Raw genomic sequence first — 12914 nt, forward strand, 5'->3', positions numbered from 1 at the left:
CTATGTGGATCCTGCTGAAAGAACTTACTTAAATTAACTTTACATATTAACATATAATTTAAACGAATTGAGTTATTTATTACATTTAATAAAGAAACACATAATTGAATAGTTTTTTATGTTAGTTTTAATGATCATATAATAGTCAATAATCTTCCTAATTTTCATCTCACTATCATACATTTCTGGCTAAAAAACTGCATAAATTGTGTAAATGATGCTGTTGTGTCAAATTAAAGACGACAGTGAGACACACCAACAACAAGGTTGCTTTGTAGGATTTTTGTTTACAGTGTTATTGGTCTCACTTTAACAAGCACAGTATAATACCATTGTAATATTTCTTTTAACATTTGTAATGCTTGTTGCAGTTTTCTTATTTTTGTCCCGTGTACTTTGTGCATCCTTAAGCAGCACTTCCTGCTATTGCCTGTCAGACACAAGCAGCTACACAATTTGTCGCTCTCTCTCTTTCTCTTTCTCTCCAGCACACACACACACACACACACACACAAACATACACACAACCTCCACAACCCCCCTCCCTCCCTCCATCCCCAGAGCTTCTGGTGCAGGGGCAGCACTGACAAGAAGTTACAGGGGGCTGATAGGGCAGAGCAACTGTGTCCTCTCTAAAAAAAAAAAGAATTAGGGGGAGTGATTACAGGAGAGAGAGAGAGAGAGAGAGAAAAAGAGAAAGAGAGATATAGTTAAGCTCGCATGAGAGGAAGTGCAAGACACAGAAAAGTCAAAGGCAGCGCGTTGTGTCAAGCAGTTGACTGTGACTCCCTCTGTCAGTGCACACCCCAGCTCTAGTGTTGCAGCACCACTCCCCTGTCAAAGCAGGATCTATCTTCTCCCTGAGCCTCCAAGTCTGTCTGACTGCTGCCTCTCTGACTGACTCAACTGCTGTGGGAGCACGGAGGGACCTCTCACTGGATGTCAGCACACAAAACCGGTAGGAAATATTGCACATTTGCACATAATGTATCTATCTGTGAAAGAATGCGTAACAGCTGTTTAAAAAAATTTGTCCATCAGTGACTGTATTTCACTGGGATTTTATATGTGTTATACACTGAAGAGAGGATTTTAACTGTTCTGGTAGTTTTGCAGACACAGTTTTGCCCAAAAAGATTATTGGTTTGGTTGTTTCTTTGGTTCATCTTCACTGTTCGTATCGGCAGATGGTCAGCTTTGAATGGCTTCAGCTGTGAGAAGCTTGGGTTTGTTCTGAATTTAATGTAGTATCTCCCCTATACATTGATATCACTACAAATGCTTACAAATCATGACATATAAAACGAGCAAGACAAACATTGTGGTGAGCAACAGAAAAAAAAAAAAGTATCTTATTTTTTTGGTTTTATTTTTTTGGTTTTGGAAGTGTCGTTTCTAAGGACGGGGAAGGGGAGAAAATTGGAAACAGACCCACCCACTCTAGAGAGCTAGTCGGTCCACAAAAAGTATTAGAGTGCAAAGAATAAAGAGACACATAACAACAGTCTCTAACTGCAGGAAACAAACACAGAAAGACAAGGGATGAGAGCGAAAACTTGTTAAGAAAAAGGCTGGAGAGAGGTTTAGTTGACACAGTGAGAGTTAATTAAGTTGCTATCACAACACTGGCTGTGCTTTGCACTGAATACTTTCAAGCCAGGACACTACCAGCAAGGAGCAAAAATTTAAAAAATGTTGACATACTTGAGTTGTCAAATCTTGCTTGTGTTATGCTTCTTTTTTTTGAAAGATCTGGACTGGACCTGTAGCACAGACCCTGTATCACATCACCACTGCCACATGTTTAAAACATCCTTATTAGATCAGAAATTATTAGAAAGATAGGTACAAAGTTAGCAGAGGTTGCTGTGTAGCAAGTTCAGGTTTTCACCCCGTCCTTCCTTGTTTTTGTGCACTGTGCATAAATCTTGCTGCATAAGATGAAATGCTGGCCTCAGCCTTTGCTTGCTCTCTCGCCCAAAACACTAAACTTTCACTATAGTTTTTACTCTCCCGTGCGGCTCCATTTTTAGAGACTTGTCTACGGGTTTGTTGGGCCATAAATCAGACTGTAACTACTCTGTGTTCTCTCTGAAAATCATGGGGGATTTACTGATGACATTCATGGTTTATTTGCCTTTGTTCCTGCAGTGATGAACACAAATAACTGTTTTAGGGAGTTTAATACTGACAGACAAATTTGCAAAGTAGAACTTAAACACTCTTGGATTAGACTTGGATAGATGGCACCCTGTCCAGACAGACATATACACACGTTTTTGTGTATGTCGTATGTATATGTTTTAATAAATTCTAGGATTGCAGCATGATCATTCTCAGGTTACCTGATAATCAAATTAATACTTTCAATGTGTCTCAGAATCCATTTGCCATTGAAATTACTTCTGCCTCTCTTCTGTTATCTTTTCTGTTGAACTAAAGCGTCTAAAATTAGGCTATTAGCAAAATGCACAGTATGTTATATTGTGTGATTCACAAACTTATAGTTAGAACGAGAGCTGAAATGGTTAGTACATTGATCAAATAGTTGATAGACAATTTTTTTCTACAATAGTAAAAAGTATCTTTGGATTTTGGACAATTGGTCAGACAAAACAAGACATTTAAAGACCATCTTGGGGACTTGTGATGGGTATTTGCTAACATTTTATACATTAATTGATTAATCAAGAAAATATTTGGTAAATTAATTCGATAATAATAATTGAGAAATGTTGAAAACTAAAGCCATATTTGATTTTATTGGGGGGAAACATGTCATGTCGTAAAAAAATAACTTGATGAACTTGACGGTTCTGTCATTGTGATAAATGATCAAACTCTGGGTTTGTTTGGTTTGAGGGGCAGTAGGTTAAGAGTCCACAGTCAGCTGGAAGTGGCCCTCAGGGACTCTCCTTCTCAGGGTCACTGAATCAGACTATTTCTCTGTAAGAAAGTCACGTCACAGGGGTCTAGATCAAGCTGAGTGGGTGTCAACTGGGGGCAAAGAAGGATTGGGAGCAATGTTGTGCGTTTCAGTTTCAAAAGACGAGACACTTAGCACCTAGCTACAGACTTTAAGCCTTCCTTAATTAGAAAACTTAGATCAAAAATTATTTTTACTAAAGTAAGCCCTGTATAGAACTTAATGTTTTCAAATACCAAACTGAATTATTCCAATGGCTGAAGGACAGTGCAGTAACAGTGGGTCAAAAGTATGGTTATTCAAAACAGATCACATCTCATTAAGTCCTTAGGAGGGTTCTTCATTCAGAGGCTGCCAACTGAGGTCAAGTGAGCACTGTAAGGGATGAAGAAGGAACTCAGTGGTTAGTGTGCATGATACTAATGAGCAGCCAATAGTAACTTCACTTCCAACTCTTACACCTGAACAGGCTGTTGTTTGTGTTTAGACAACAAACAATAGATGCAGTCATTTATTTGAGTACCACCCCCTTGTGGAAAAGTGTTTTTACTGCAAGAATTTTATCTAATTTGAATGCCATAGGAAGGTTTAAGTGTACAGGGAAAAACTGTTATAACCATTTTGTCATGGAGGAAGTGGTTTAACTAGGTAGTTTCAGAAAGTACTGTACAGAGATGGAAACCACGTGTAGCAGGAAATATAAAGTAAATGTTGATGATAAGTTGTTGCCTTTTTCACATTCCTCTCTGTTTCAGGCCATGAGTTAAATGGCACAAAATACTTTTGAATATGTTTTGTTTCTCTGATATTCTACTACATATACGTTTTACCCATTAAAAGTTCTTCATTTGTCTTACAATATTCAACAGAAATCATAAGATTTTTTCAAAATGAGCATTAAGTTCACAAGACCCTCAGTGAAAACACCTCTTGGCAGTTTTTTTGGTATAACATAATTCAAAAGGCACGTCACAAACCTTTTCAAAGGGGTACACACTGTTCTGAACTCTATGTTTTGACCTTTTTCAACACATGCACACACAGGAGTGTGAAGGCGTCGTAAAGCAACACTTTCCAGCATCACAGTCAGTTTCCAGAGAAACTAGGCGAGCGCTGGCTGTCTATCCCCTCTGTGGGTTCACTTTGCTTTGCTGTTGGGAATGGAAAGGCTTTAGAGGCTACCCGCTGCTGCAAGCAGCCTCCAGCGCCTTCTTGGTTCAAAGTTACCACACAACTGCTAGCTAGAGCTTAGCTGGGCGTACCTGAAAACATGCATTGGTCTTTATTATAATACAAGTGTGGGAAAACTCAAAAAAACATTGCATTACCACAACCACTGTTTTACATACATAATGGCACTTTTTTCTTCAGTGTATACAACAAAGCAATGATCTTTAGATTCTTAGTTTGATTGGATTTATTTTCTTTCTTCTGTATTCCACATGAACTGGTGTTGTGGTAAACATGTTTTGGTCTCCACTAACTCTGGCTGCTAAATTAGCTGCTAAATGCTCCACTATGTAAACCAGCTAATCGCTACTGTAACTTTGTCTGACTACTGCAAAACAATGTTTTTATCAGAGCTTTTTTGCTAAAAATAAATAAATTCATAAAAAAACAAGCTGTCTGCTGCTGCTGGAAACAGGGTTGATGAGAGCAGTCAGAATCAACCAAAACAGTATTGCAGTAAAAGCAAAACAATGAGCTAAAAAAAAGAAAGGTCTTTAGAGACTGAGATAGGTATCAGTTTACTACTACTACTAATTCTCTCTACTTTGTATGTATGACACCAATTTCATGTCTGTCAGACCTGGAAGAGGAATCTCTCTTCTATTGCTCTTCCTGAGGATTCCCCCTTTTTTCTCTTCCTAAAATGCTTTTTGTGGTGTTTTCTTCATCTGAAACAAAGATTTAAGGATAGATGATTTGATATGCTGTACATATTGTAAGGCCCTCTTGTGACCTTGACTTGACCACAAACATAAAAAGTACACCTGACACAGTAGTAAAATGGCAGTTCAACTGTCAAACTGAAATAGATGAGCAAATAAGAAAGAAAAGCTGTGTCTGAGTGTGCTGTCTACATGTCGGTGCATGTCTCTGCATGTGCGTGTGTGTGTGTGTGTGTGTGTGTGTAAGGTAGGATGACCCCCTGCATAGTAAAAAACAAATTATTGTTTGTGGACCCCCAGCCTCCACCCGTTACCAGGAAATCTGTTCGGCTGATAACTCCACACATTCCATGGGTCACACTAATGTACTGTGGCATTTCCGTCAGTGACTACTCCAATATCAAGCACGTTATCCACATCAAACTGTCAATATCAGAGAGAACAGTTACACTCGCACCACATGCAACAACAAAAGCCACCGCTGGCCGTTTGTTTTGGTATGTGAGCATGTCTGCGTGCCTCTGGAGGCAATCCCATTGTTGGCTTTTGCCTGATTGTGCATCTAAATCATTCGCATCCCAGGCTATTTCACTCTAATCACTTTCTCACTCTCCCTATCTTTTCCCCAACTCCCTCCTTTTCTTTCACCCTTTTTGGCAATCTGCCTTGCAACTGCTGCTCCCTCCATCACCATATTGCCTGACTGCATTCCTCTCATTCCTACTGGCTTCCTGTGACTGGAAGAGGAGTGAGCCCTACTGGCCACAAAACTCCACCTTGGAGTCCTACCGATGTATGCCATATGTGTCTTTTCCCTTCTTCACTTCTCTGGCTTTCAGTTTTTAAAATCCTCTTGGGCATTCTGTAAAAAAATGCATCTCTATGAGTGAGGATGACTTTTCCACAGCATCTCGCTCAGACTCTCATTGTGCTGTAAGGTGAGGATGTTTTTACTGAGGGCTCTAATGACTGTACCTCATCATGTACACAGACAGGCAGGCTGACACACCCACAAACAGATCCAAATACTCACATGCTACACTGCAGTGGCACTGCCCTTATGACGACAGAGACAGTGTAGAAATAGTGTGAGGAGGAGAGATAAGAAGGGAGAGCTGATGTCTGTTTATTTTGAAACAAACATTGCTGCCAACCTCACCAGCCCTGTTACAGTAACCACTAAGTGGCCTTACTGTATTAGATATTTTATGCTAAATTAATGTTGTCTGCTTAACATGACAGCTGATATTAATGTAAAAATTTCCATGTAACTTTCTGTTCTGTTTATAAAAGAATGAGCCATAATGTTAAAGCGGTGATTCAGACACCTATGTTGACATGGTTAATATGAGTAATGATGTGTTGATAATAGCTCTATATTATTAGTGAAATTGAAACATGTAACTTGGGTAGCAACAGTTACCAAGCGCTCTTTACACCTGCAAATAGAAGAAGCTCTGTCTCAAGCATGTGCTGTTCAAAATGGAAGAACTGCTATGAAATTCAATTTGCTTGTACGCATCTCAAATTATTCAGGCCACAGTCAACCCCGTGACTGGGGGATGGATTGTTAAGTTCTGCCAAGAGCACAGGGGAAAAGACATACTGTTGTTGAAATTAGATTGAGTGTTGTTGATAGCAATTTTTAGGTTCAGGCCATCATTTTCCCCTTAGGTACACAATTTAAACTGAACAACAGCACACCTATTGAGTCCCTTATAGGACCAGGACCAGCCTGGGTCACATGAAATAAAAAACCGTCTCAGGTCAGCTGACCGTCTTTTACTAGTTGGTTTATCCCCGAATGGTTTATCTTCATGGAGCCGGTGATAATGTTTGGCACAGAGTGGATTTAGCCACAAGCAGGATGAGGAAACTGCAAGAGACAGTCAGAGTTCAGTCTAAGAGAGGACATGTGATAATGGGCAGCACTGCGTAAATTAAGACTAAATTTGTGTGTGTGTGTGTGTGTGTGTGTGTGTGTGTGTGTGTGTGTGTGTGTTTGTCTATGCTTATGTAGCTATTGGCTTCACATGGTGGTCAGATTCCAAAATTAAAATACAATACAGTAAAATCAGGAAAAGAGGATGTTTAGAGTACAGTAGACACTTTAATACAGAACAACCTTCTTGTCAATTTAGCATCATATCAATAATTCAATAAAGCCAGGACTTAAGGATTTACATGATCTTTATTGAGGGTTTTCAACAGCACAAAGCAGATCAAACTTGTTGTCAAGTGCATGTAAAGAATTATATTTTCTTTGAGACTTTAATTCAATGTGTTACTGAACCCTTTTTAATATGCACTCATAAAATAGATTTTTATTTCCTCATAAGAATTTCACTTATGTCTTTTTTTATTAGTGCTGGAGTGTGAATATTGTAACGTGTACCTATTAACAAACACATTGATGTCATATATAGATTGAGGATACAATTACGTTTTAAAATGTATTAAAATCCTGTACTTGGTTGAGTAAAAGTCTGTTATACATGTTATGAGTGAATAATTTAAACAAAAGAAATGATCTTCTGCTGACCATTTCATTTCTAAATGTATCCTTTTTGTTTTAGATTTTAAAATACTTTTTATTCACCAGTCTTCTGTGTAACCCTTCATTTTAATATGGTGTTAAGTTTTAAACTAGCTTGGACATCCACTAAAGTTGGGCATTTATATTTAGTCACTTAACGATAGTAACAGATCGTGTTTAAGGTGACTGGTTCCTTCAGTATGTAGTCTGTTCAATAGCCCCCCAACATAGAGTTCAAAAATGTCCACTGTTGGCTCGCTGGTCCACTCTCAGTGAAAGTTTGATGTGGCAATGGTCCACTGTTACGCCACAGACAGACACACACCCACACACAGACACACACCCACACACACAGAGACACACACACACACACACACACACACACACACACACACAGACACACACACACACACACACACACACACACACACACACACACACACACACACACACACACACACACACACACACACACAGAGACACACACACACACACACACACACACACACACAGAGACACACACACACACACACACACACACACACACACACACACACACACACACACACACACACACACACACACACACACACACAGAACACACACACACACACACACACACACACACACACACAGAGAGAGACACACACACACACACACACAGGGCATCCTTACCCTGTTGAGTTCAGCAGATGGAGCCCTCACACCAGCAGTACACACACGGATGAAAGTGAGGCTCTCAGCAGCTTTTATCAGCAGTTTCACCACCGACAGTCAGAGTCAGTGAGGAGGAGACAGATAAGTGGAGACGAGCTTTCAGTGACGGTGGACTGTCTGTCCTCCTCTTACATAATTACCGGAACATTTTTGAGTTTAACGTTTCTGTACGTACACAGCTCTGACAGCGGCGCGTGCTGACGGTTGGAACCAACGTTTCTGATTTGATTACCAGAGAGCAGCCACAATAAAAACATGACCAGGACAAACACTCGGACTACCTTTTTATCCGGCTTCTCTTTTTTCTGACTTGCCGTTGCTACTACTTCAAACCTGGCTGTCAGCTCCTCCGTTGTAGCGTGAAACTGGAAATGCGTCGCGTTTGAACTTCACCTCAGAAAGGTAGGCGATGTTTAACTGTTAACGTTAGCTATTTGTTAACGTCCACTGTGACGTAACGTTAACGCGTTACCTAGCAAACGCGGCTAAAAGTTGTAACTGTAAACTTTAAGGTTTAAAGGTTTAACTTTATTAGACTGTTTTATGCTGCTTTCTTGTGTACAAAAACTCCAGTGAGCTGAACTAGCCTGCTTCATCTGAAATAATGTTTTCCTTGTTTTGTGGTAAAACTATAAATAAACATTTAACTTTAGTTATATCCACATTATCCTTCTGGCATGCGTTAAAACTCAACAGGTCTAAAAACCTCATCTGGCTGAGATTTCCAATTGCAGGTAGATGTTTTCACTTTTTCATTTGAAGAAATGCACCACAGCAATACAAAATGGCTATAATAACTTAAATGAGAGTATGTGAACACGTCTGTGACCCAGGTCATGACCTGATGGAGCAAGTTTGAATTAGTAAATACCTTATTATCTGCCTGATTGACTACCTTATTGACTATGTGTAACTCAAGGTGCCCTGGTAATTATCCTAATCTGACAGGCAACATGACTAATTTAAGGTGAAAAATAGGGCAAATAATTGTGTAATTATGGTGTTAAGGCCTCATTGTGAGTGCAAGTGTAGAATTTCCTACTGGATGTATTTATGCCCATAACGTCATTGAAAAGTTTGACTCATTCACTACTAGGCAACAAATGTTTGGTTGTTTGATAGACCATGGGGTGGGCAGCAGTGTTTCAGTGTGTGTGTGTGTGTGTGTGTGTGTGTGCTTTATTATGATAGTTGTGGTAAAAATCCCACCCAAGTCCCTTAAGTCCCTAGAAAATGAAAACACACAGACACATGCACACACGCGGCAGCCATGCGTGGAATAATGTTCTCATGTGTCCAGGTTTCCTCTCTGGATGGGATGAGGTCATAGCCTCAGTGTTGGTGCGGGGATACAGTTACTTTAGTTTCATGTGGGCCATGCCAAAGGAATCGACACCATCTACACTCCTCTGTCCCCTTTTCTGATGCCTTTTAAAGATCTCCCTCACTCCTTCATTTTTCCTCTCATCTCAGATATCCAGCAGTGACAGGATTATCATTATTGCTTTGAATGGGTAAATGTGTACTTGTGTGCATGCGCGGTTGTCTCTGCAGCATGCAAATACTGTATCCATGCATGTGTGTGTGTTACAAAAGCGCATAATTGAATAAAGACTTTGATTATAATAACCATGATCGGTGTCATCTTACACAAACTGTTGATCACAAAGGCCCCTTTACTCCGCTGGTTGTGACGTCCTGTGGGGTTTGGCTTTGTCATAGTCACACACGCTGAATAGGCCTCATATGGCTGTAGGCTCAAGCGAAACTTTAACACCATCATCTTACATTGGAGATGCGGGAATTGTGTTTGTTTTTCTGTCTGAAGGGGTTTGTCTACATTCTTGTACACCAAGATATTTTGATGTCAACATAAGTCAGCTCTTTCCTTCTCCAGCTGTCGTCAGCTGTGACTCATACTCTGGCCTAAAAAGTTGTAAGGCAGTGCTTTAATTCATAAAACTCTTATTAGATGGTTACACTGCAAGGTGGTTGCTTGCAGTCAGTGTTGTTTTTACTTGTTCTTGAGGTATAAAGCCTCTATAACCCTCTAATAGAAATTCACAATTATTTAAAACACATTTCTTCAGCCGTAAACTCACAGTGTGGTTTAACACATACTGTAGAGAAACTGAGGTGTGCTTGTTGTTTTGGTTTTCTTTTCTGAGTTTCATTGAGTTGGCTAAGAAATAATGTACATTTATTAGGAAAAAAAATCTGTGAGCCCAAACTCTGTAATTCAAAGTTGTTGCGTAAAACATGACTTACATGATCATGACAAATAATCAGAATATTACCAAAAGATTTTCCAAAAGATTTTCTGTCTGCCAGCTAATCGGTTAAAAGACTAATCAGTTCAGCTCTACATGGGACACATGGGATATGTCTTTAATGTCTTCAGATTAATAAATTGAGGACAGTAAACGTTTGGTGGATTGTTTTTGTTTTTACTTTACATAGATGACTGAGATGACCATTGAGATACCTCCCACCACTACTTGTTTTTGAAGAGTGTTCAACAATAGCTGAGTAAAAACTGGTAGAGAGGCTTGTTGGATTAGCTTCTTTATTGACCACTCTATTGACCCCATTTATAGTAAGAAGCCTAACAACAACAAAGTCATATTTAGTCCTCAGGCCATCATCAGATATCCATTTTGGGTATACCTTTGTGCTGCAGGCTAGTTGTGAAAGTGAATATCAACCTTTTCCCAGGACAGATAACCTTTAAAAGTCCCCAGTGTTTTCCCAGTGTGAGCCACAGCAGTGTACTGACAATAGGAACAGTGTTCTGGACCGGCCAGAGCCCCAGATCACATTTCCTGTTCCTGATTTAAGATCAACTCAGCTGACTACTGATACACTCTGCTCCTCAAAAACACAGCAACAGGACCATTTTTCTGCTTGTGTATCATGCGAGAGGGAGGGCAAAAGATGGAGAGTATTAGGGTAATCAACAAAGCTCAAACAAAGACAGTTACTTTATCAAAACCAGCAGTAAAAGCAGGCTTGTATCAGAAGACAGTAACCTTATTCTTACTGACTGCAGGGTGTATTTGAAACAAAGAAGTCCTTCTGTATACACAGTCTTCTAACCTAGTGTGCAATAGCAGACAGTAGTACACAGTATTCCGCCAACACATGGGCGACTTATAGTAGGAAGTGGGCATGAGAACCTGTTCTCTCAGTCAAATCATCATCATACCAGACAGTGGGTTTTTACATGTAAAAACAGATATATGTCAGTGTTTCTGTGTGTGTGGGTGTGTAAAGGCCACATTTTCCCAGGGGACCTCTGGCAATGATGGATTACCCAGCAGAGGTGGATGTTTGTAGGTGGAGGTGATGTGCACAGACCACTGACCTGAATCAGTCCATGCTTAGATATCAGTCACTGTTTCTTTTGAAGCACATAAAGGAAGTCAGCTGTTGTTCCAGTCAGGGCAAATGGTGGCTCATGTCTTAATTTGCATAATTGATGGCAATGTTAAGGTGATAGTTTGTGTGTGGTATGTATGAATGAGGGTGTGTATGAGTACTAATATACTGTGTCAACACTCTCCGTTATGAACTTTGAGCACCTGCTCAGCCATGAAAGTATCAGTGTCAATTATTTTAGCAGGAGCACATATTGTGTGTGCCCTCAGGCAAGACAGAGTTTCGTTCTCATGCCAACCTTATGACAGCACCCTGGGACGAATTTAGCTCTGTTTTCTCCCTGCCAAAAAAGATGACCCTTTGTAACATACAGGAGGAAAAAAATGAAACCATTTCAACAATTGTCAGTCTGTATTTGATTTGTGAGAATTCAAGCTGGAGAATCACACTAAAGAGCACGCTAACTTGTGACACATACGCACAACTCTACAGTGAGCTGACGACCCCTCATCTTTTTCCCGTGCTGCCTCAGGGACACAACATCAAGAGAGGTCTTATAACTGTGTGACCTCTGAACTTTCAGTTGAAGAGAGTGGCAGGGGCAGCACAGAACAGTACAGATGACTATGAGAAAAAGAAAGAAAAGGTTAAACGATGAAAGAATCTCATGCTGTTACCCTGTTGACAGTCAAGTGTAGGAATGTATGTCTTATGTTATGGCATAATAAGTTGTTACTTCATAAGCCTTGAGGGGGGGAAGGAAATGAGCTTGTGGTATGTTTTACAGAGTTTATTGCTATGGTAAACAAATGCCAAACATCTGATAATGTGTGATAAAGGCCACATTTTTGACATGACAATGTTTTTTGACAAGGATTCCTCAGATTTTGTTAGGATTAAAAGAAAATGAATCAGCAAAAATATTTTGATAATCGATTAATCATTTGAGTGAAGTAAAAAACTTGTATAGGTCCAGCTTTTCTTTGTTTTGTGTCATAGCAAATTTGATACATTTGTGTTTTGGGGTTTTGGACAGACAAGGCAAGCGATTTAAAGTCATGACCGTGGGAATTGTGGTTCACATTGTTTGACATATTAAAACAATATCCAAACACTTAATTGGGAAAAAAATTGTTTAGTTGCAACCATAAAAAAAAATGTGAAAGACAGGTTATTACAGTTATCAAGAAAAAAATGTATATGTATGTATATAATTCAGAATTTTAAATAGAAAATAGAAACCTTAAAATTGAATCAAGAGAGAGTCAAACATACTTGAAAATGCAGGCTATAAAACATTAATGTACTGCAATTTCTGTTCACTTATATATATGCCCATACTGGAAGTAACCAGTATCATCAAATATCATCAGCTCACTCACAGTGGTTGACTGTTGTAAACTCATTCTCTATCCACATCTATTTGCAGTAGGACTGATATATATGAGGCTGAAGTTATTGACAT

The 12914-nt window shown here is 39.5% G+C and overlaps 1 protein-coding gene across 4 annotated transcripts in view; it reads left to right on the top strand.

The window, feature by feature from the left end:
• The first annotated feature begins 672 nt into the window (after positions 1-672).
• LOC127372198 (histone deacetylase 7) overlaps positions 673-12914 on the top strand; it is a 40982-nt gene continuing 28740 nt past the window's right edge. The window contains exon 1 of one of the 4 annotated variants that reach the window (XM_051415684.1): positions 673-958. In XM_051415684.1, coding sequence (XP_051271644.1) covers positions 940-958 — 19 coding nt within the window. In that variant the 5' untranslated portion in view covers positions 673-939. Of the gene's footprint in view, positions 959-8057; positions 8474-12914 lie in introns of those variants that run through there. The other 3 variants (XM_051415685.1, XM_051415683.1, XM_051415686.1) reach the window with 3 other exon arrangements.

This window comes from Dicentrarchus labrax, unplaced genomic scaffold (genome assembly GCF_905237075.1).
Source record: "Dicentrarchus labrax unplaced genomic scaffold, dlabrax2021, whole genome shotgun sequence".
Lineage (NCBI taxonomy): Eukaryota > Metazoa > Chordata > Actinopteri > Moronidae > Dicentrarchus > Dicentrarchus labrax.